Genomic DNA, 23,797 nt, shown 5'->3' on the forward strand with positions numbered 1-23,797 from the left:
TAGATGTCAACTTCCCTACAACGGTGAGACCAAACACAGGCTCGGCGATCGTTTCGCTCAACACCTTCACTCGGTCCACCTTAACGAACCTGATCTCCTGGTGGCTGAGCATTTCAACTCCCACTCCCACTCGCAGTCTGTCCTTTCTGTCGTGGTCTCCTTCAGTGCCATAGTGAGGCCCACCAGAAATTGGAGGAACAGCACCTCATATTTTGCTTGGGCAGCTTGCAGCCCAGCAGTATGAACATTGACTTCTCCAATTTTACATAGTTTCTCTGTCCCTCTCTTCCCCCCCCCCCCTTTCCCGGTTCTCCCACTATCTTCCTGTCTCCACCTATCTTACTTTGTCCCACCCCCCTGACATCAGTCTGAAGAAGGGTCTCGACCCGAAACGTCACCCATTCCCTCTCTCATAGATGCTGCCTGACCTGCTGAGGTACCCCTAGCATTTTGTGATACCTTCGATTTGTACCAGCATCTGCAGTTATTTTCCTACAGTATTATTATGTAGGTGTGTTATATTTTCCGTGCTACAGAGTATGTGCAGGGGTGAGGTTGTGGGCCAGTGTACACTGGAATAGGACAAAGGGTATTTAGATCCTTGAGCGTGTTCAGCCATTCAGTTCTTTCATGGTTAAACTGTACCTTGAAACACTTATCCATTTGACCCATTTTCTTTGACAACCCTAGCTGACAAACATCTTTCCATTTCAATCTTGAAAGGTAGTTTCCTTATTAACTTGTAGGACATTTAAAATACATTCCAAAATCTTATTTTGGGAAAAACAAATTGTGTCTCCACAGATGCTCTCATTGTGAGTCGTTATGGACATCATTGGGTAAGTTCATGTTCGTTCACTATAAAATAAATACGTTTTCGGACAATAATTATTGCTTCAAGTTGTTGTTATCAGTGTATCAATAGGCAGAACATAATCTGTTGTACAAATGCTAAATGTCTTATTTGTACATTCTTTCGAATTTATCTTTGGGAACTGATAGTCACTGGTAAGTCAGCATGTATTATCTACCTTTACTCTGCAATGGAAGGTGGCACTGCATCTGAAGAAGGGTCCCAACCCAAAACGTAATCTGTCCTTTCCCACCATAGATGCTGCCTGATCCACTGAGTTCCTCCAGCACTTTGTATTTTTCTCAAGATTGCAGCATCAGCAGTCTATTTTGTCCCCCACACCATTGTTCAGAAGGGAACTCGAGTAAATGGGAAGGACTGGGTACCATATGTTCAAGTTAGAATGGTGTGTGCTTTGGAAAGGAACCTGCAGATGGTGGTGCTTTCATGTACCCCCTTCTCTCCTTGGCTGGTTTGCTGATAAAGGTTGCAAGTGTGGGAGATCTGTTGGTATTAGCGTCTTGTGCATGAAACCCTTTGGTGAGGATAAAGAATGTTTAAAGTTGTGGACTGGGTGCCAATCAATGAGACTGCGTTATCCTGGGTGGTGTTAAGCCTCTTTTGATGCTGCATTCATTACTGAAGTATCTGTTAAAGTTGATTTTCCGCTCATTGATGACTCCCAGGGTATTGATGTTTGGAGAATTGGTGATGGTAATGCCATTGAGTGCCAAGGGTGGGTGATTAGGCTCTTGCAGCTGGTTATAGCGCTGTAAGTGTTACTTGCCTTTAATCAGTCCCTGCCTGAATGTTATAAGATCATAAGTGATAGGAGTAGAATTAGGCCATTCAGCCCATCACGTCTACTCCGCCATTCAATTATGGCTGATCTATCATCCCCTCTTAACCCCATTCCCCTGCCTTCTCCCCATAACCTCTGATACCTGTATTTATCAAGAATCTATCTCTGCCTTAAAAATATCCACTGACTTGGCCTCCACAGCCTTCTGTGGCAAATAATTTCACAGATTCACCACACTCTGACTAAAGAAATTTCTCCTCATCTCCTTCCTAAAAGAACGTCCTTTAATTCTGAGGCTATGACCTCGAGTCCTAGACTCTCCCTCTAGTGGAAACATTCTCTCCACATCCACTCTATTCAAGCCTTTCACTATTCTGTAAGTTTCAATGAGGTCCTCCCTCATTCTTCTAAACTCCAGCGAGTACAGGCCCAGTGCCGACAAACGCTCATCATAGGTTAACCTACTTATTCCTGGGATCATTCTTGTAAACCTCCTCTGGACCCACTCCAGAGCCAGCACATCCTTCCTTGGATATGATGACCAAATTTGCTCACAATATTCCAAATGTGGCCTTACCATCGCCTTATAGAGCATCAACATTACATCCCTGTTTTTGTATACAAGCCCTCTTGAAATAAATTGAGTTTGCTTTCTTTACTACTGATTCGACTTGCAGATTACCTTTTTGGGAATCCTGCACCAGCACTCCCAAGTCCCTTTGCACCTCTGATTTCTGGATGCTCTCCCCATTTAGAAAATAGTCTACGCCTTTATTCCTACTACCAAAATGCATGACTCCACACTTCCATCTGCCACTTCTCTGCCCACTCTCCCAACTTGTCCAAGTCCTTCTGCAGAGTCCCTGCTCTCTCCACACCACCTGCCCCTCCACCTATTTTCGTATCATCCGCAAACTTGGCCACAAGGCTTTCAATCCCCTCGTCTATGTTTCTATGTCCAAATCATTAATATACAATGGGAAGAATAGCGGCCCCAGCACTGACCCTTGCGGAACTCCATTAGTCACTGGTAGCCAAGCAGAAAAAGGCCCTTTTATTGCCACTCTTTGTCTTCTGCCATCCAGCCAACCTGTTATCCATGCTAGTATCTGCCCTTTGATACTGTGGCCTTTTATCTTCCTTAGCAGCCTAACGTGTGGCACATTATCAAAGGCTTTCTGAAAATCTAAGTACACAACATCTACTGACCCTCCTTTGTCTATCCTGCTATTTACTTCTTTGAAGAATTCCAGCAAATTTGTCAAGCAAGACCTCCCCTTCACAAACCCATGCTGACTTTGGCCTATTTTATCGTGAACTTCTAAGTACTTCATAACCTCATTCTTTATAATGGACTCTAATGGATGTTATCCAGTTCTTTCTGCATCCAGGCTCAGGAACAGTTTTTTTTTTCCTCTCGGATATCATGCTTCTGCATAATCCTTCCATAAGCTAGGGCACTGACTCACCTCTTCCCCTTTGTGGACATTGGACTTTTTCTGTGGAACTGTAAGAATATAACTGCAGATGCTGGTACAAATCAAAGGTATTTATTCACAAAATGCTGGAGTAACTCAGCGGGTCAGGCAGCATCTCAGGAGAGAAGGAATGGGTAACGTTTCGGGTCGAGACCTCGACCCGAAACGTCACCCATTCCTTCTCTCCTGAGATGCTGCCTGACCTGCTGAGTTACTCCAGCATTTTGTGAATAAACACCTTTTCTGTGGAACTAGTGCTGGAACTATATTCTGCATTCTGTATCTTCCACTTTGCTCTACCTATTGTACTTGAGTTTAACTTATATATGGTATTATTTGATCTAACTGGGTAGCAGGCAAAACAAAACTTTTCACTGTGCTTTGGTGCATATGAGAATAATAATTCCTAACCTAAATTTCCCAGTTGGTTTGACGGAATTCGAACTCATAATTAAAACATAAAATAGTGGAAACACACAGCAGGGGAGGCAACATATGTGGAGAGGGGAACACAGTTATTTTTTCAAGATGAATGCCCTTTATTAAAATAGGAAAGGAAGAAATTCAGTTGGTTTTAAGTTGCAGGGAAAGTGGGGGAGGGAAGATCTTAGAAACCATGAGGCCAGGAACAAGCTGTAGAATCAATGAATCATCTGATCATTGAGTTAATGCGCTGTGGGGAAAAATGAAATCATGTCTTCGTTTCACCAGTCCAAGCCTCTGAATTTCTAATTTTAACAGCTTTTGGTATGTCTCGAAGATGAGTGGAGAGTAAAGATTCTAGAGGAACAAGATGGTCCACTCTATTGAAATCGCCTATACTGAAGTGTAGTACGCAAAAGAGCCATTTTAGTAGGCAAAACCTGCCGTTTGCGATGCCTCTCGCAGTGTAATCAGTGTTTTGGGGGAACAGTATGTGTGATTATACCATTAAAATGCAGAATATATCATCTATCAATTCACAGATTTTTGTTATTTTTCTTTTAAAATGTTTCTGCCTACTAAAATGGTGCCGTGACGTACTACGGTTTTTAGGATCGAGTGCTCTATCTTGTTCCTCTAGTATCTTTGGTGGAGAGATAAGTAAAGTCAAGTGTTTATTATCATATGCTCCAACCATAGAACAATGAAACTCTGACATGCAGCAGCTTAACAGGCCCATAAATGCAAAACACACAGACAAATAAAAATATTCACATAAATATAATATAATAAATATAAAATAATCAATAATATAATAAATTAATAACCGTAATATTGGTGCAATAAACAAAACCCAAGGCAGTAGTGCGCCCAAAGGCACAGTCCATAGAAAATCACAATTGCTGAGGTTAGTGTTGTAAAGTGTTGTCAGGAGCCTCATTGTTGCTGAGAAGAAGCTGTTCTTGAACCTGGTGGTCATGGTTCTCAGACTTTCTTTCTAGTGGTTGCAGAGTGTTGAGAGTGTGGCCCAAATGGATTGGGCCTTTAACGATATTGTCTGCCTTTTTTGAGGCAGATGTTAAGAATGGTCCATTTTCTTAATTTGAGATTCCAGTTTGATAACCTTGTGCCATAATTTATCTTAATCTAATTTCATTTTAATCCATGCAGGCAAAGAAGGCACAGACCAGATTACAATTGACCTCCCTCTTATCATCAGATAGAAGACTTCTGATTTCTTTACCTTGCCTTCCTCTCAGTAGTTTAGTTCACTGTTTACTTAGGAATACATTCTGTCTTTCTTTACAAAATAATCTCTTTACTGCTAACTGTCGCACTGATTTGATCCATATGGCTGTTCCAGGAATAGAAAATGTCATACAGGAAAAGGCACTGCTCCAACGACACTAATCTCAAAGGACTCTACTCTCAAATGTGACAAGACTTTGGCAGAATGAATTAAATCTGGTTGGACAGTCACTTGGTTTTGTGAGTTTTCACTTCATTAGTGAGCTTTACTAAAATAAGTTCACTTCATTTAGTTTCGTTTTTTTTCCCCTGAAGCCTTAGGAGGTGAAATTAATGGTACGCCATATTGGAGATCCAGAGGTTAAGGACATTTAAGCAAAACAGGCTGCTGTGAGTTTTGCTCACCTAAAAACTAATGTAGTTTAGCTGAAGGCCTTCAAACCTGCAAAGTTGTTTTAAAAATTGTAACTATCTGACCACCGCTACCACAAATTATTTCGAAACCTGTTGCAATAGAAGACAAGAAATCGCAGAAAAGAGAAAATTCAGCTTGAAGGTTTTCATTGCTTTTGAGGGTACAACTTAAATGCCCTTCCTGAGACAGTCATAACGCCATTCAATGTTGTAAGAGATTGTGATAAAAGGGGACAGGACTCGAAAATCAGTGTGCAGATAGCCCATGAAACTGCTCAAGGAGAAGATCTAGGCATGATAAGATTTTAAAAAATAGAAATGATTTTTTTGCACTGTAGGGACATGAAATTAGCAAAATAATGCAGATCCAGGACTAAGACCACCGATTTCTGGGTTTACACAAGAAACTGAAGGCTATTTCTTCATTTCATTGTGAAATCTCCAAGCATGCCCACTTTGAAGAAGTTTCCCTCTCTCTGAAGGAGTTCTGTGAGACCCCCTCTCACTGCTCCCCCTCTGTGATTCCTGTTGCTCTCGTGCTCTTCCAACATGTTACTCCATTCATCTGTCAATCCCCTCCCCACCCCCTCCTCACTTACAGTTACCTGTCCCTTTCCAGGCTTTGTCCCGCCCACACCTCTACTTTCCAGCTTTCTCCTCCCTACACCTATCTGTCTGAAGCAGAGTACCGACCAGAAATACTGTTTGTCCATATATATAAGAAAATAACTGCAGATGCTGGTACAAATCGATTTATTCACAAAATGTTGGAGTAACTCAGCAGGTCAGGCAGCATCTCGGGAGAGAAGGAATGGGTGACGTTTCGGGTCGAGACCCTTCTTCAGACTGATGTCAGGGGGGCGGGACAAAGGAAGGATATAGGTGGAGACAGGAAGATAGAGGGAGATCTGGGAAGGGGGAGGGGAAGAGAGGGACAGAGGGACTATCTAAAGTTGGAGAAGTCGACATTCATACCACTGGGCTGCAAACTGCCCAGGCGAAATATGAGGTGCTGTTCCTCCAATTTCCGGTGGGCCTCACTATGGCACTGGAGGAGGCCCATGACAGAGAGGTCAGATTGGGAATGGGAGGGGGAGTTAAAGTGCTCGGCCACCGGGAGATCAGTTTTGTTAATGTGGACCGAGCGCAGGTGTTCAGTGAAGCGATCGCCGAGCCTGCGCTTGGTTTCGCCGATGTAAATAAGTTGACATCTAGAGCAGCGGATGCAATAGATGAGGTTGGAGAAGGTGCAGGTGAACCTTTGTCTCACCTGGAAAGACTGTTTGGGTCCTTGGATGGAGTTGAGGGGGGAGGTAAAGGGACAGGTGTTGCATCTCATGCGGTTGCAGGGGAAAGTGCCCGGGGTTGGGGTGGTTTGGGTAGGAAGGGACGAGTGGACCAGGGAGTTACGGAGGGAACGGTCTCTGCGGAACGCAGAGAGGGGAGGGGATGGGAAGATATGGCCAGTGGTGGGGTCCCGTTGTAGGTGACGGAAATGTTGGTGGATGATATGTTGGATCCGCTGGCTGGTGGGGTGGAAGGTGGGAACGAGGGGGATTCTGTCCTTGTTGCGAGTGGGGGGAGGGGGAGCAAGAGCGGAGCTGCGGGATGTAGAAGAGACCCTAGTGAGAGCCTCATCTATAATGGAGGAGGGGAAGCCACGTTTCCTGAAGAACGAGGACATCTCGGAAGCCCTAGTGTGAAACACCTCATCCCGGGCGCAGATGCGGCGTAGATGGAGGAATTGGGAGTAGGGGATAGACTTTTTGCAGGGGACCGGGTGGGAAGAACTGTAGTCCAGATAGCTGTGCGAGTCAGTGGGTTTATAGTAAATGTCCGTCACTAATCTGTCTCCTGTGATGGAGATGGTGAGGTCCAGAAACGGGAGGGAGATGTCAGAGATAGTCCAGGTATATTTAAGGGCAGGATGGAAATTGGAGGTGAAGTGTATGAAGTCAGTGAGTTCTGCATGGGTGCAAGAGGTAGCACCAATGCAGTCATCGATGTAGCGGAGGTAGAGTTCGCGGATGGGGCCAGTGTACGTCTGGAACAGGGATTGTTCGACGTATCCGACAAAGAGGCAATTTTGTTTGTCCATTCTCTCCATAGATGCGGCCTGACAAGCTGAAATCCTCCAGCACTTTGGTTTTGCTCAAGATCCCAGCATCTGCAGTCTCTTGTGTCTCCACTAATCCTGATGGTATCATTAAGGAAAAATTAGGAGTAAATTAAGGCTAATAGGAGTGATCAAAATTAAAACTCTCAGAAACATCAGACGGTAGCATTGGGTAGAAGGTGAAAGAATAAAGGAAATTAATTAGTGAAAATGAAAGCAAAATGATTTGGAATAAAGCGAGCAGAAAAGATCAGTGAGAAGGAACAAAGATTTATTGAGAATTTTCACCATGGCTGCCTGACTGATATGTGTGTGAGTTAAATAAGATGTTCATGATGTTCTTTGGTCAACAGTGACTGCAGTCACTCTTGAGAATTGGAATGGACATTGATTGATTGGAAGATGCAGCATGGAAACAGGCCCTTCGGCCCATCGGGTCCACACTAGTTCTATGTTGTTCTACTTTTGCACTTCCTTCACGCGAGGGGCCATTTACACTGGCCAACTAACCTACAAACCAGCATTTTCTGGGGATGTGGAAGGAAACCAGATCACCTAGATAAAACCCACGCGGTCACATGGGGAATGTGCGAACTCCACACAGACAGCACCTGAGGTCAGGATCGAACTCAGATCTCTGGTGCTGTGAGGAGCAGCTACAGTGTACCGTAGCTCCACCTCTGTGCTGCCTAATGCACCCTTTTAATCCGCCAAATGATTTTATAAATAATTTGACTAGAGACACAATTGGATCTCAAAGTTTTGCCAGTTATAGTAGTAAACATCCAATGTATGATGCATTACAAGGAATACATCATTCAATTTGATTACCAATATATTTTATTCTAAATATCTTTAAAGTAAAGTGCTTCAGATACATTTTTGTGCACATACGCCACATAACCACACCTCTTTTACACAAATTAAATCAGTACATCCACAAAATATTGTACAATTTCTTTTTAAAACATGCCACATTTTAAGTATTTGGTATAAGAAAATAATGATTTGCATTTGTTTTTATTGTGAGCTGAGGATTGCTTCATTACAATGTTTCAAATTAATTATTTGAATTAATCTTGATTAAACACAAAAACTATATAATAATTAGGGATAATTCTGATTTTGAGTGATGATGTGATACTAATGATATCAGATCTGCCACAAGAACAGGGTATTGCTTGGGCAAAGAAAATGTGCTGGAGTAACTCAATGGGTCAGGCAGCATTTGTGGAAGGAATGTATAGAAGATGTCATGGGTCAAGATCTTTGTCCCAATAAAAGAAGGAGAGAGAACAGAAATTACAGAGGGTGACCAGTGAGATAGGGTTTCACAGAACTCCCTAAATCTAAACCTAAATTTCAGTTGGAATTCTGAGATTGTTCAACCCTCTCCTTTTGTTCACCATCAGTGCTAGTGGGGCCTTGATTACTGTGGGTGTGGGTTAAATCAAGCTCACAGCAGTTTCAAGTGGAGACAGAGCCCGAAACAGCAGATCTTCAAGCCCAGCACCAGGATCATCTTGAGGCCAAAGACAGACACAAAGTGCTTTAGTAACTCATTGAGTCAGGCAGCATCTCTGGATGAAAAGGATAGGTGATGTTTTGGGTCGGGACCCATTTTTCAGACTGAGTCTGAGTTATTCCAGCACTTTGTGTATATCTTTGGTTTAAACCAGCAGCTGCAGTTCTTTGTTTCTCCAGTAGTTGACCTGTTCTTCACTGGTAAAAGCCTCTTTTACTGTTTAAAATCTTTCTAATGATGAGGAATATGTAGAAAGAGTTACAATGGATGGAAATAATTTAAAAGTAAATTTACTTAAAAATTCCACCAGTATTGACTTCTAACTGATTGAGTATTGAATTCCATGACATTTAATGGCATTTAAGAGATGTTTGGATAGGCACATACATAAACCGAGAATGTAGGGATATTGATTATATGCGGGCAGATCAGAGATGGTCTTGCAATTATGTGCGGTACAGACATTGTGGTTCAAAGGGCCTGTTCTTGTACCATACTGTTCTATGTTCTATGTCTCTAAGTCTCGTCATTTTTGGAATACACAAGGAAATTCCTGCAGAAAACTGGATTTCCTCCCTGATGAATGGATGTTCTAAGAAGCCGCATTTATGATAACTAATCCCCTCTTAAAGGACTGACCATCATAATCCTTTTTCACCAAGTTTTCCCTCATCACCATACCAAGTATTCCCATTCTTGGAAACATTTTGTGACTGCAGTGACTTTTGGCCGTGTAAGCAAAGAGTTCTTTCCCAACAGAATGTTTGTCAAAATATTGCTTTCACCAATTAGAACGAGTTGTTTGCTTTTAGTAACGTTGTAACCACAAGTAATTCTTCCAGAGAAATATAATATTTGCAGCTCACAAATCAGGACTATGGTGAATCATGATGTGTGAATATTGATGCTATGGGGGGAAGTAGTGTGCTGATTCCATGTTCCCTAATCATGTAGGAAAATTGTCCATGCAAAATACAATCAAATTCTCTATTCGTTAATAGAAAAAGTGGCCGAACAGATAATTACAAAAGAAGTCTATTGTAGTGAAAAAGTACTTATTTTTTCTAGAAACTATCCAGTTGTCACAATACTTTTTTCCTTATAAAAGGTTTATTGTTAACATGCAAAGTGATTGTTATTTTAAAAAAGCATTCGCAGGACACAGACAGTACCAACAATGATGGCATATATTGTCCACCCACATTGTACCTGAACTGATGAGGAGACCACGAATCTGCTGCAATCAGGGGTATGGAGTCACATAGAGATCAGATTGTGGAGTCACAATAGAGATCAGAGTGTGGAGTCACAATAGAGATCAGAGTGTGGAGTCACAATAGAAATCAGAGTGTGGTGTCACAATAGAGATCAGAGTGTGAAGTCACAATAGAGATCAGAATGTGGAGTCACAATAGAAATCATTTCCTTGAAGGAAATTCATGAACTTTGAATTTTTGAAATGGATTTTTGTAACGATCTCGCACTTTCATGGACACCTTTATTGCTATTTAGTCACTTTCCACTTGACTAATTATTGGAATTTAAATCCTCCATCTGTCCTGGTAGCTTTTGAACTCATATCGGTGGATCAATAATCCAAACCTCTGGCTGCTACCCTTATAACCTTGCTACAATATTGCATGCCCAACTGAAGCTGTGTGTGCCTCATTCAATGTAATGTTGGCAAACACCTGTGTGGAATTTTGTCCAAAATTCCATATCTTTTCTTCACGATTTAGTTCCAGCAAAGTCAATTGAAGCAAATGTAAGCAAGCTGTGTACAGAATGCAAAGGGAAATTATGGCTAGATAGCAAATTGATATCTAGTGACCCAGTACGAAATCCTACCCGTCACAACATTGTACACAAGCTGACATCACAAATCTACACGGTCTATTGCTTTTCCTACAGGGAGTGCAAATCCATAAAGTCATCCTTATGGTCTATAACTAGCTGCAGTCCATCTTCATCTATTAATATCACAGCGCATTGTCCATCTAAGGACCATTTCATTTTAATGTTTTAAGAAGTTCTGCCCCAATACATGAAGGACGTGTAGGTTTTCGAGAGGGTGCAGAACATAATTACCAAATGCTGCCTGGATTCGAGGGCATTAACTATAAGGAGATGTTGGACAAAATAGGATTGTTGTCTCTGGTGCATCAGAAGCTGATGGAAGTAACAAAAATAATGGGAGGCATAGATAGTGTAGACAATGAGAAGCTTTTTCACAGGGTGGAAATGTCAAAGACTGGAGGGCATAGCTTAAGGTGAGAGGGACAAGTTTAAAGGAGATGTGCTGGGCAAGTGGGTGTCTCTGGAAATGTGCTGCCAGTGGTGACTGAGGTGGCAGATATGATTTAAGAGGCTTATTGGATAAGCATATGAATATGGAGAAATGGAGAGATATAAATAACATGGAGGCCGAAGAGATTATTTTAATTTGGCATCATATTTGGCACGGACACTGTGGTCCATAGGGTCTGTTCCTGTGCTGAACCGTTCAATGTTCTTAGATTTTGTCAGCATTTTATTAATGGCAGAACTCCGCTAAATGAAGATGCTTCTAGATGCTAACATTTAATAACCTATTTTGTTACTCCTAGTGCAACAAGTGGATACTTCTCGTGAAACGCAGGTCCCACCTCAAACACACCACTCCCACATTTAAACATTGAACTTGAAATAAATTTACCTCATTGTCACCAGTCAAATAATACTCATAAAATAAAGTTTTTTTTCCAACTAAGTTGTTATCTGCTTGTAGTTTCAGTGTTTGTTTTATAAATTCCTTGTCAGCAGATACATTCAGATAATAATAGAGAAATTCAATTCAATTATACACATGCAAAACACAGAGTCTTGGAGGAACTCAGTGGGTTGTGAGCATCTGTGAAGGGAAGTGGACAGAGGATGTTTTGGGTCGGGATCCTTCAGACTGAATGGAATAGCAGGAAGAAAGCTGGAAAAAAGAAATGCGGGATAGGACAAAGCCTAACAAGTGATAGGTGGATACAGGTGAGGGCAGTTGAGCAAGTGATAAAGGCGAGAGATTGAAAGGAGACAACAGGGAGTCAGATAAGGAGAGGTGGAGGAGTAAAATATAAACCTGGATGGAGGGACATGGGAGTGAAAGGGACCGAGGCAGGAGTAAGAAGTGTGTTAAAAGGCAAGTAAGGGGCTCAGTGAATGGAGAAGAGCATACAGAGGAGGGGAAAAGAGCAGGGCCAGCATCTGCAGTTCTTTGTTTCTTCAGGGTGACTAGGGTGGTGAGAGATGGCAGGAGAAATGTATGTGCACCATATAGGGTGGGCAATGGCAATCGGAAATTATTTGTCCCAATTGTGTTTAGTTTAGAGATACAGCGTGGAAACAGGCCCCTTTGGGCCATTGAGTCCGTGCCAACCCATATATTAGTTCTATGTTATCACAGTTTTGCATCCTACACACTAGGGGCAAAGTACGGAAGCCAATTAACCTACAAACCCGGACATCTTTGGAATGTGGGAGGAAACTGGAGCACCTGGAGGAAATCCACGTAAAGACTCTATACAAACAGGACCCCTTAGTCAGGATCGAACCCGGGTCTCTGGCACTGTAAGGCAGCAACTCTACCGCTGCGCCACTGTGCTGCTATTATGTCTCAATTGCACCCATATACGCTGTGTGCTCTAATCGGTTATTTGCATGTGTGTCGACTATCATTAACATCAACAAAACGTTTAGCTGCGCACGGTACGGCCGCGGGGCCTTCCATCGCCCGGCTTGGTCGTGGGATGTTTCAGTGCCCGGTGTGGCTCGGCCGCGGGGACTTGGGCGTGGGGAAGAGAGCGGAAGTTTTGTTGCCTCCATCACAGTGAGGGGGTGTTTGGAGTCCCTGTGATGGGTGTTTGTGTTGGGGTTATGTGTCTTGTGTTTCTTTTTTTGTGTGACTGCTGGTAACGTAATTTCGTTCGGTACCTCGGTACCGAATGACAAATAAAGGCTCTGTATTCTGTATCTGTATTCTGTATTCAGATCAATGTTTTGGACTTATTCATAGATCAGAAGATGGGTTACTTTTATGATGGCCACATTGTGTTTGCACAGCTAGGAGTGGATCCAGCTAGTTGGCACCCACATGGGTTCCCGTTCTATGTTATCCAGGATTACTTTCAATTCACTGCAGGCGGTTTGGAGGTCACCTTTCACCAAGACTTTATCGATAAGATGACCATACTTCTCTTCAATGTCAGCTGCTGACTGATTCATTTCCTGGTATTCATCTTCCTAAAGTTAAAGAACAGAATATTTGTGGCAATACTGGTACCATTCTAAATAAAAACAACAAGCAAAGGATGAATGAGAAAGGTAAGAGATGATCGGGAAGAGCAAGTTACAATCCCTGCAGGTTTCCAGCCTATAACACATGTTCAGTGGGAAGTAAGGGAAGTACTTTGATTAGTAAGGGTGCCAGGGGTTATGGGGCGAAGGCAGGAGAATGGGGTTGAAAGGGAAAGATAGATCAGCCATGATTGAATGGTGGAGTAGAAGGCCGAAAGGCCTGATTCTGCTCCTAGAATTTATGAACATGAACATTTTCCTGCTTCTTTGACATTCTTTGTGGAAGTTCAAGTGAGATTGATGACAAGACTTGGTAACAAAAGTTAATTTAAGTGCAGTTTTGAACTGATTGAACTAACCCCTAATTCTTTAATGACATTGTTCTCCGATGTGTCTGCTGTTGTTGAGTTTGGCCTTGGTTCTTGAATAAATGGCTTGACAAATATCACATACGGTTTAAATTCTGTTGTCCTGAGGTGTTTGATTGTCTGTAATCGAGACAAAAGAGAAAATCATTTGTGCAGAATAAAGAACTGTTTAATCGATGTAGCTGTAACATGGATATTACACTGGAGACAATTCTATCCCATAAAGACCTCACTGTGAATGTTATTTTGTACCATCAAATAATGTCATTTCTCATACAATAAGATCTGAGAGATAGCAATGACACAAATAATTAGTTGATTTGTTTATTTGGACATTCATTATAGAAAATATTGCTATACAAACCTCCAATAGACCCATTAGACGACTGCAAAATTTTCACCTCACTATATTTGCTACTGAAAAGCAAGAGTTACAAAGCACTTACTTGAGGACTGGCGTCCACTAAGCAAATCTTTTTTTTTAGCATTACTGTGCGGATGGAATCTATGGATATTCCATAGAGATTGTCTTTGTATTCCCCATGCTCAACAAATCTGAAAAAAATATCAAAAGGCAACAAATCAACTCTTTGGACCCAATAACCTCCAGTTAATATCAGTTCCAGTCTATGGGACTGATGCGCTGTGATGCTGAGAACTATCTTCTGCACTCTGTATCTTCCTCTTTGTGTTTTACTCACGATTCCAGCATCTGCATTTGCTTGTGTGAGTCTGAAGAATGTTCCCGATCCAAAACATTGCCTACCTATTCCTTCCACAGATGCTGCCTGACCTGCTGAGTTACTCCAGCACTTTGTGATTTGTTTGATTCAGAATGTTGCTTTTAGCCAGACTCTAAGAACATAGGAATCACTGGACCAAAATAAAGTCCATTGACTTTGGAGTTGGTATTAGTTTATTAGTGTCACATATACCGAGATGCTGTGAAAGGCTTTGTTTCGCGTGTTGTCCAAGTAAAGGTTTCCATGCATCATTACCAGAAAAAGGACTTTATCTTGCAATAAAAGTTATTCCCTTTATCCTGCACTGTGGACGAGTTGATTGTAATCATGTTTTGTCTTTCAGATGACCAGATAGCACACAACAAAAAAGATTATAAACTAAACTAACTAACTAACGACACATAGAAAGGAAACAGTGAGCAGAATATAATGTTACAGCTTTTACCCGTCGAGTAACAGCATGATGACGAATTGTGGAGCAGCTGACTAAATCATTGTAATAAAATATTCATATTGTAGAGAACTTCCTGATGGATTGGTCGTTATAGAAACTCATCTAAGATTAATTATTTGTAATTCCTCACTGTCAAAAATAAATTGAAATGGAAGTCTTTGTATGTTGGACATTCCTGAATGATACAGGCAAACAGTCAACAAAATGACCCTACCTGTTCTTCTGAATATCTGCTTCAAATGAGAGCTTGCTGACAAAATGATACTCCAATCCTTGTCTCTCATGGACTTTCTTTTGCCTTGTTGTTGCTGAATACAAATAGAATAAGCAATTACACACATAGTGGCCTTTCAGTTCAGAAAATTGGACCGATGTTTTCTCCATAACATTCATACCAGCCTTTGAAATTAGTTGAAGATGGACACAAAATGCTGGAGTAACTCAGTGGTTCAGGCAGCATCTCTGGAGAGAAGGAATGGGTGACATTTCAGGCCTAGACCCTTCGTTAGACTGGTTTTAGTTGACTGAATTTAGTTGATTGATTAGAGCAGGCTTCATCTGCAAAGGGAATGGATGGATGTTGTTTCCTTTTGAGTGCTTTGTCCCACCCCACTTCCCTGTTCCAGCTTTCTTCCACTACTCTAATCAGTTCGAAGAATGATCCCAACCTGAATCGCCATCTGTCCATTCTCTCTGCAGATGCTGCCAGACCTGCTGAGTTCATCCAGCATTTTGGGGGGTTTTTAATTTAAAAAAGGATATATTTCATCGATTTTTAATGACGTATTTCTAACATATGTGGGAAGTTGGCGTAACTATTTAATTGTTGGAGCAATGAATTATTATCGCATGTTATATATTTTTTAAACCGTCACTTGGAAATTGCAGGTTAGTTAACATTACCTGGAATGAACAAATGTTCATCAAATGCACGGATCAAATAAGCCAACGTTTACTCACAAGGAACAGCCACATGGTAGCGATTGGGATTTTCTGCTAGTATTCTTTGCCTCATCTCGTTTATTTTGGCTCCTAAAGAACCTGCAAAGGTGCACAAAATCTTCGAGGTTTAAAGGCAAGAGACAAAATATGAGATCTGAACCGATGATTACGTTATGATATTTGTTTATATATGATTATCACGTTACGACTGTCATATGAGGAAAGATTGAAAAGACTAGGCTTGTATTCACTGGAGTTTAGAAGGATGAGAGGGGATCTTATAGAGACATATAAAATTATAACAGGACTGGACAAGCTAGATGCAGGAAAAATGTTCCCAATGTTGGGCGAGTCCAGAACCAGGGGCCACAGTCTTAGAATAAAAGGGAGACCATTTAAAACTGAGGTGAGAAGGAACTTTTTCACCCAGAGAGTTGTGAATCTATGGAATTCTCTGCCACAGAGGGCAGTGGAGGCCAAATCACTGGATGGATTTAAGAGAGTTAGATAGAGCTCTAGGGGCTAGTGGAATCAAGGGATATGGGGAGAAGGCAGGCATGGGTTACTGATTGTGGATGATCAGCCATGATCACAATGAATGGCGGTGCTGGCTCGAAGGGCCGAATGGCCCCCTCCTGCACCTATTTTCTATGTTTCTAAGATATTTGAACAGATTCCGAAAAAAGGTTTGACAAACCCAGCTGAGAACACCAAGAATTGGATTGTTCTGTCTTGTGACCCACATAAAACAAAATGCTGCTTCTTCATATGAGGGAGGTAAAATGGAGGAAGTAAAGAGGAAAAGAGAGTTACGAAAATCTCAGGGAACATTTACACATCCTCAGAGTTCTCCGTCTACGCTCTCACTGCATGGAAGTGCAACGTGGGAAGTAGTTTGTATGACCAAGGTGCATTTAGTGGATGACGGAACTCACCAGCAAGGACCACCAGTCGGTGTGAATCATTCGGGCGACGGTGGTAGATAGCCACTTCCTCATAGGTTAGATATTCCACGCTCTCACTCTGCTTCGGATGCTTCTCTTCAGTTTGGTTCGTCTGTCGGGATTTTCTGCTCAGCCGGAAGCTTCTCCGTAAGCCAGCTGTAACACAACGTCAACTGAGGAAGGGGAAATCAGGCCACTGGGACTCACAGTCTCTTAATAAATGTGGCCTTGTGGGAAGTCAGGAGCATATGGGTAGTGTGAGTAATGAATTAACTTCTCCAATCAACAGGAACTCTTGTTAGTTGCTTATAATATATACTGCACCATAAATCTTGTGAAATGTGTTAGACCTATTAAGTTTTAAAGGGATGCAATCTGGAAATGGATGGAAACAAATTAGAAGTTATGATTTATATTTGAAATAAACATTCCAATCAACTAAGTGTATAACTAAACATGTAGCATCATTTTGATGACTAGATATATATAATCTTCACTCAATGTTAACTCACACCTTCCATTTTCATTTGCAATTTGGTGTCACTTGCTTTAACTGGGAATGTACTAAGTCCTCATGCGGATAGCAATTTTTCTAACAAGGAATACTTTAGTCAACACGCTTTCACTTATCAGCTAGCTATTTATTGCTCATTATTATTTGTTCTTCTCATTGATGTGCCCTCAATGTATAGGGAGGGTGTGTTAAGAGAAATTTTGTTGTCATGCCGGCCATCGATCACGGCACAACGATATGCTGGGTGCTCTGCTTAACTCCCACATTCCAAAGACAATTGTAGGTTAATTGGCTTTTGTAAATTGCCTCTAACGTGTAGGATGCGAAAGTGGGAACGCATGGAACTGGTGTGAACAGACGGTCGACGCAAACACGATGGGCCGAGGGGCCTGTTTCCAAGCTGTATCTCTAAACATCAAAATTCCGTTCCCATTAGTTCTCTGTTTTCCCACTTTCTCACTTATTCAATAAAAATCAAATTATATACGGGGCTGAGAGAAATATACAAGTTACACTTCAACAAGCATTTATAAGCATGTCATATTTTTCAAAGAAGTTTCCCTGTAAGTCTATCAAATGCCACAAAAAGCAAACCTAAGCCAGACCACAGTTTTATGATTTCGGATAAAGTAAAATCCTCTTCATCTTGCATGGGATTCTGCAGTTTTCCCTGATTTTTAGGCTGATTACATTCAATTACTCCATTACCTTGTGTTTAAGTCTTTGGCTTATATCACCACTGACAATTAAATTCTAACTTTAGTTTCTGAATCCAAGATTCTGCAATCAAATTTGATGACTATTTTTTCCAAGAAATTCTAAAACAGTGGCCTTTATTAAAAATGCATAAGATAGTTTAGCAAAACCTAAGCTCTCACCTATATGAAGCCCATTCAAATATCCATCACACTCACAGTCCTCTGATGAGGTAGAGAAGCAGCAAATAGAAAAGAAAAGAATAATAAAGATCAGGAAGTAAAAAGCAGAACACTAATCAATGTTTAAGACCAGCAAATCAATAGTAATCAAAGAGTTTTACTCTCTGAGTAAAAATAATAAAGTGTTACAGGTTAATGTCGAAACCCAAGTTTTTTGGATTGTTTGAGAAGTCCTTGAGCAAATTCTTAGAGTCAGAGTCATACAACGCAGAAACAGGCCCTTCGGCCCAACTTGCCCACATTGACCAACATGCCCCATCAAACAGCTAACAATGGCCTTTTTCCTTTATCATGGTTACTTTTTTGCATATCTTTCATTCATTTGTTCTATATCTCTCTACATCATTGTCTATATCTCGCGTTCCCATTTCCCATGATTTTCGGTCTGAAGAAGGGTCTCGACCCGAAACGTCACCCTTTCCTTCTCTCCAGAGACGCTGCCTATCCCGCTGAGTTACTCCGGCACTTTGTGTCTATCTTCGGTTTAAACCAGCATCTGCAGTTCCTTCCTACACATGCCCCATCTACACTAGACCCATCTGCCTGCCTTTGGACCATATCGCACTAAACCTACCCTATCCATGTACCTGTTTAAATGTTTCTTAAATGTTGAGATGTGCCTGCCTCAACCATCTCCTCCGGCAACTCGTTCCATGCACCCACCACCCTTTGTGTAAAAAAGGTTACCCCTCAGGTTCCCATTAAATATTTCCCCACTCACCTTAAACCTATGTCCTCTAGTAAAACCTATGTCCTCTGGGTCCTCTTATGCATACACATTATGCATTTATATTTTATATTTCACATTTCCAGGATTATGAACATATTTTTAAACTAGATTTCAGGTACCTTTTCTGAAAATGGCACCCAATTCACCCATTTAATTGTTTCCAGAAATGGCCTCAGCTGGTTGTACTGATTACGTATTACAAGATGCAGCAAAGCATTTCAATATTTATTCAACAGTAATTCCTACGTTTGGAAGGACAAAGGCAGCAGTCTCATGGAATTTTACCCGCCTGGAAATTTTTTACCCACCTGTAGAATTTTTCCAATATTCCTCTGTTCATTTAATAGCCATAACAACCCGTTGATATCTGTTCCGAATATACTCAGATAATGAAACTCCCTTCCTTTGTCACTGGTAATCAAGGTCCTCATTTACAAAACTTTCTTACGCATAATATTATTACTTCCAAGAAAATTGTTCTTAACTGTCAGTTCTATATACAGTACAATCCAGGCACACAGCAATTAAATTTATTCATAATTACTCTCTGACCCGAAACGCCACCTGATCATTTCCTACACAGAAGCTGCCTGACCCACTGAGTTACTCCAGTATTCTGTGTTTCATCATCTGAAGTGCTCCAGCACATCCTCGCCCCAATTAAATGAAAATCAGCGTTGGCTAGTCACAACCATAAAAACAGATAATTAAATAAAATCAAAGTTTTCTATTGATATTCTTCGGACATGCTCAGGAATTGGAACTGAAACAGCTATCATAAGAAAGATATTACAGCTGATTATGTCATATTGAAAAGAATCCAACATTGATCAATTTCTTCATCGCATTCTACTGTTGTGATTTTGTTCTAATACCTTTCAGGTTTGCAAGCCAGAAATTAATTATTTAAATCGCATTAAAAGAAAAGTGGAGCATTTTCCAAATTTTATATGTGATGCAATAGGTTTTTGTAGCACATGCTGATTATACTGTTCACGCCTCAATTTGTGTACTTTAATCCATCTGCTGTTTTCGAAACAAATGTAAAATATTAATGTGTGCAAATGTCCCATATTACTAGTAAGCATTGAAGAGTTACAATGTAGCTATGCATGGTCACATACTGTAAGGATGTACACACAATTTACAATGGAACACCCACCTTTCTCACAACTTTGGTCGTCTAAGAATAGCATTAATGAGGAAAAAGGAAAATATTGAACAATTTGAGTTTCAACAAAAAAAAGATCAATCTGGCTGTTAGGGTTAGTTAGTCAGTATTTAGGTATCAAATCAATATCAAATTCATACCTTGAAATTTCCTTTTCAACATAAACACTTCATAAGTCATACAATGCACGATCGATTATAGTTCTTTTAAAGAATATATCACGCAACATCATCAGGAGGAAAGGTGGGATTATTGGCACTTTGATGATCTACCCTTCATCAGCCTCAGATATTCTGATGAAAGGTTTATACCCAAAACTTATTTGAAAATCTATGCAGAGGAATTGCAGAAGCAACCTTTGCAAATGTTGATTCACAAAGTACAAAGAATGTTTTTGCTTGTTATTTCAAGTTTCTTTCACTGTTTTGTTTCTCTGTTGGAAAAGAGGAGAAATGTTTTCACTCGGTGGGGTTGGCAGGGCCTGACAATGGTCCACCAGAGGTTGTGGTAGAAGCCAATATATTAAACCATGTTCAATAGAGTTGGGTTAGGTACTTGAGTTGCTGCTGGGTTAAAAACAAAAAGCAGGATCATTGAACTTTGCATGACAGGCTCAATTGGAAGATACAATTGGAAGATACAAAAGCTTGAAAGCACGTACCACCAGATTCAGGAACAGGTTCTTCACCCCTGTTATCAGGCTACTGAACAATCCACCCTGAAGCTGGGGTGTAGTCCTGATCTTCCATCCTAACTCAGTGTGGACCTTGGACTTTTTCTCAGTTGCTGTTTAGCTACAATGCCATTTCTGTGATGGGACCTGCTGGGATGGTGTACCAACTTCTTGAAAAGTTATAAACTAGATTGACATAGAGCAGTGAATAACGTCGCATGAACTGATATGTGTATCAACACCTTTCTGTCCACAAAAAAAGCACCGTGTAAAACTATATTTTGCACTCTGCTATTTTCCTCATTGCACTCATGACTTGCTGTACTTGTGTGTGGCATAATTGTGTTCCCGTACAGCATGATTTGATTTGACTTGACACCATGCAAACAAAAGCTTCTTACTGTATCTCAGTACACATGACACTAATGAATCAATACCAATATCAAATGGCCTCTTGTGCTGTAGGTTTGTATCACTACCGTCAGCATTTCTAGTGCTTTTGGTCAAGTGAAATAGTAATGGAAATGAGTCATTATGCAATGCAGCCTCAGGTGTTTCTGTAGGTATCAATAGATTGGGACCACTGATGGGAAACTTGTTGAATTTGATTTATTCCTCACTTTGGATCTACGGGAGGTCATAATTTCAGTCATGCAAGAGAGTGCTTTTTAGACTTGAATCAGACTCGCTTATCAAATATCACATAAATAAGGCACGGTGGCATAAGGTTATTTGATATCTGCTTACATGATGATCTTTTGCTGCTTTTCTCTGGTTCCAAGGTCGCTCGCTTTTGCCAATAGGCAAGCCGCCTGAAATTGAAGGAGAGAATGGTTAATTTAGTTTTAAAAAACCATTTAATCAAGATTACCAAAGTTTCTCAAGGTAGCTGATATCTGCAAGTACCAAGCTTGTTGCTGTTCGCATTTTTAACCATTGATCCACTGTTAAAGAATGGATTTTTGGGGTCTTTTTGTCGGTCTACCCCAAATGCCAGCATTCAATGAAGTAATGAGTCTTGTTGTCCAGGAACGAAAGAAACTTTGGGATTAGGTTAATGTCGATTGGGCTAATGTCAGCTGAAGCAGTGCTTTTCACTTTACAGTTGATTTCTCTGCCTCTACACTAGAGATGGGAAAATACAGCAATCACATTAAACACCCAACTGACTGTGCATGGATCTGTGAAGCAGCATAATTAACATTTCTTGGCTCATTGTTTAAAGCAAAAGCTGCTGGAACTCACACTCCAGACTCCCATGTGAAGAGCAATCTCTAAACTAAGACAGCAGTGGGTATCCTTAAACCAAAACCCAACGCATATTTTCATCATAGACAAAACGTGCTGGAGTAACTCAGCGGGTCAGAGCAACTCTGGAGAAAAAGGATGGGTGGCGTTTCGGGTCGTGACCCTTCTTCAATCACCCATCCTTTTTCTCCAGAGATGCTGCCTGACCCGCTGAGTTACTCCACCACTATGTGTTTATCCATCGTATGAACCAGCATCTGCAGTTCTTTGCTTCTTCATATTTTCATTATCTCTGATGACCCATTAAACAATTCAACATTGGTATTTTTGAGGGAGAGTACACCGTGAGAAGTCATTATATATCATTGTAGGGTCATTTCTTTCTTGGGCTGGACAATGCGGTAGAAAAATGGAAGGTTAAAAATGCTCACTATTACTCATGTGCCAGAGAGCGACCAAAAAATTGCACAGTGCAGTTAAATGCATATATCATAAAACTGCTGTCTGAAATAGCTTGCTTCACTTTGAGGTATACTTTGTCAAGTGATTTACCTCCCAAGTATGATGCCCAGTGACAGGTTGCTTTACTGAGTCAATAAATGGGCAGAGATCAGGGTTTACCAAAGAGCCTGGACTCTCTTTTAACGGTGTGAGAAGTTTTACTTACAACTAATCACATTCTCTTACACTAAAAATTAACTTTAATAATTATGGGCGGCATTGCGGCGCAGCGTTAGAGTTGCTGCCTCACAGCGCCAGAGACCCAGGTTCGATCCTCAGTACGGATGTCGTCTGTACGGACCTTGTACGTTACCCCCGTGACCACGTGGGTTTTCTCCGGGAAGCTCTGGTTTCCTCCCACACTACAAAGACATACAGTTTTGTAGGCTAATTAGCTTGGTATAAATGTAAAATTGTCCCTAGTGTGTATAAGATGGCATTAGTGTGTGGAGATTTGCTGGTCGGCATGGACTCGGTGGGCCGAAGGTCCTGTTTCCACACTGTGTCTCTAAACTAAACTGAACTAAAATTATGCGCTCCCATTCCTGCAGATTCCATTTCCAATTCTTGATGGGGATTTAAAAAACACAAAACTTCTTTTTAATTTTCTCATTGTGTTTTTTGCATGGTTGTCTGAGAGAACAATATAAAAATCAAGTATAAAAAAAATCTAATGTGCACCAGGTCAGCCTAAACCATGTTTTTCTTCCCTCTCTGTTATTCTTTAATGGTAGATGGCACAGGAACAAAGAAACACAATTGCATCATTAATTATGTACATTTCTCCACAGAACATTTACGTTTTGCAGGATTTCCAGGTAAGTACTTTCCAGTTACCCAGCAAGTAAATAGATTGGGTGGAATAAGTAATGCTCGGGAACTCTTTGTTAAAGAGGTGATTTTTTAATAATACATTTTAATATACCATTTTCACTGGACAATCTTCTCTTATTATTAATGACTGGCTGATGTAGACTAAAGAACCCTGCATCATAATCAGCTGTAATTCCATTCAGTATTAGGTAACAGAAGTGACAATTGAGGTGAACTGGATAATTGAGATGTGTTGTTCTTGAAGCGGAACTTGTTATCTGAGAACGAGTCCAAATTTAGGCAAGTAAGATCAAGAGGTAATCAGCTTTCAGTCTCAAATACGTTTTCTAGTTGTCTCTCCACTTCTGCACAATTTAAATTGGCATCTTAACAAAACAATGTTACTGGTGATTTCTAAGACATCTTGAACCTTAAAGCGATATACAACAAATGTAAGATGGACACAAAAAGCTGCAGTAACTCAGCGGGACAGGCAGCATCTCTGGAGAGAAGGAATGGGTGACATTCCGGGTCGAGACCCTTCTTCAGACTAGTCAGGGGAAAGGGAAATGAGAG

At 40.9% G+C, this 23,797-nt stretch overlaps 1 protein-coding gene across 3 annotated transcripts in view; it reads right to left on the bottom strand.

The window, feature by feature from the left end:
- Nucleotides 1–8,119: 8,119 nt before the first annotated feature.
- Nucleotides 8,120–23,797, bottom strand: part of LOC144607841 (MAGUK p55 subfamily member 3-like) — a 54,976-nt gene continuing 39,298 nt past the window's right edge. For all 3 annotated transcript variants that reach the window (XM_078424968.1, XM_078424966.1, XM_078424967.1), the window contains 9 exons: nucleotides 21,407–21,471; nucleotides 19,978–19,998; nucleotides 18,026–18,067; nucleotides 16,625–16,789; nucleotides 15,708–15,788; nucleotides 14,962–15,055; nucleotides 13,997–14,105; nucleotides 13,542–13,670; nucleotides 8,120–13,128 (listed from right to left, as the gene is read on the bottom strand). In XM_078424968.1, the coding sequence (XP_078281094.1) occupies nucleotides 12,949–13,128; nucleotides 13,542–13,670; nucleotides 13,997–14,105; nucleotides 14,962–15,055; nucleotides 15,708–15,788; nucleotides 16,625–16,789; nucleotides 18,026–18,067; nucleotides 19,978–19,998; nucleotides 21,407–21,471 (886 nt within the window). In that variant the 3' untranslated portion in view covers nucleotides 8,120–12,948. The remainder of the gene's footprint in view (nucleotides 13,129–13,541; nucleotides 13,671–13,996; nucleotides 14,106–14,961; nucleotides 15,056–15,707; nucleotides 15,789–16,624; nucleotides 16,790–18,025; nucleotides 18,068–19,977; nucleotides 19,999–21,406; nucleotides 21,472–23,797) is intronic.

The sequence above is a fragment of the Rhinoraja longicauda genome, chromosome 29, assembly GCF_053455715.1.
Source record: "Rhinoraja longicauda isolate Sanriku21f chromosome 29, sRhiLon1.1, whole genome shotgun sequence".
NCBI lineage: Eukaryota > Metazoa > Chordata > Chondrichthyes > Rajiformes > Arhynchobatidae > Rhinoraja > Rhinoraja longicauda.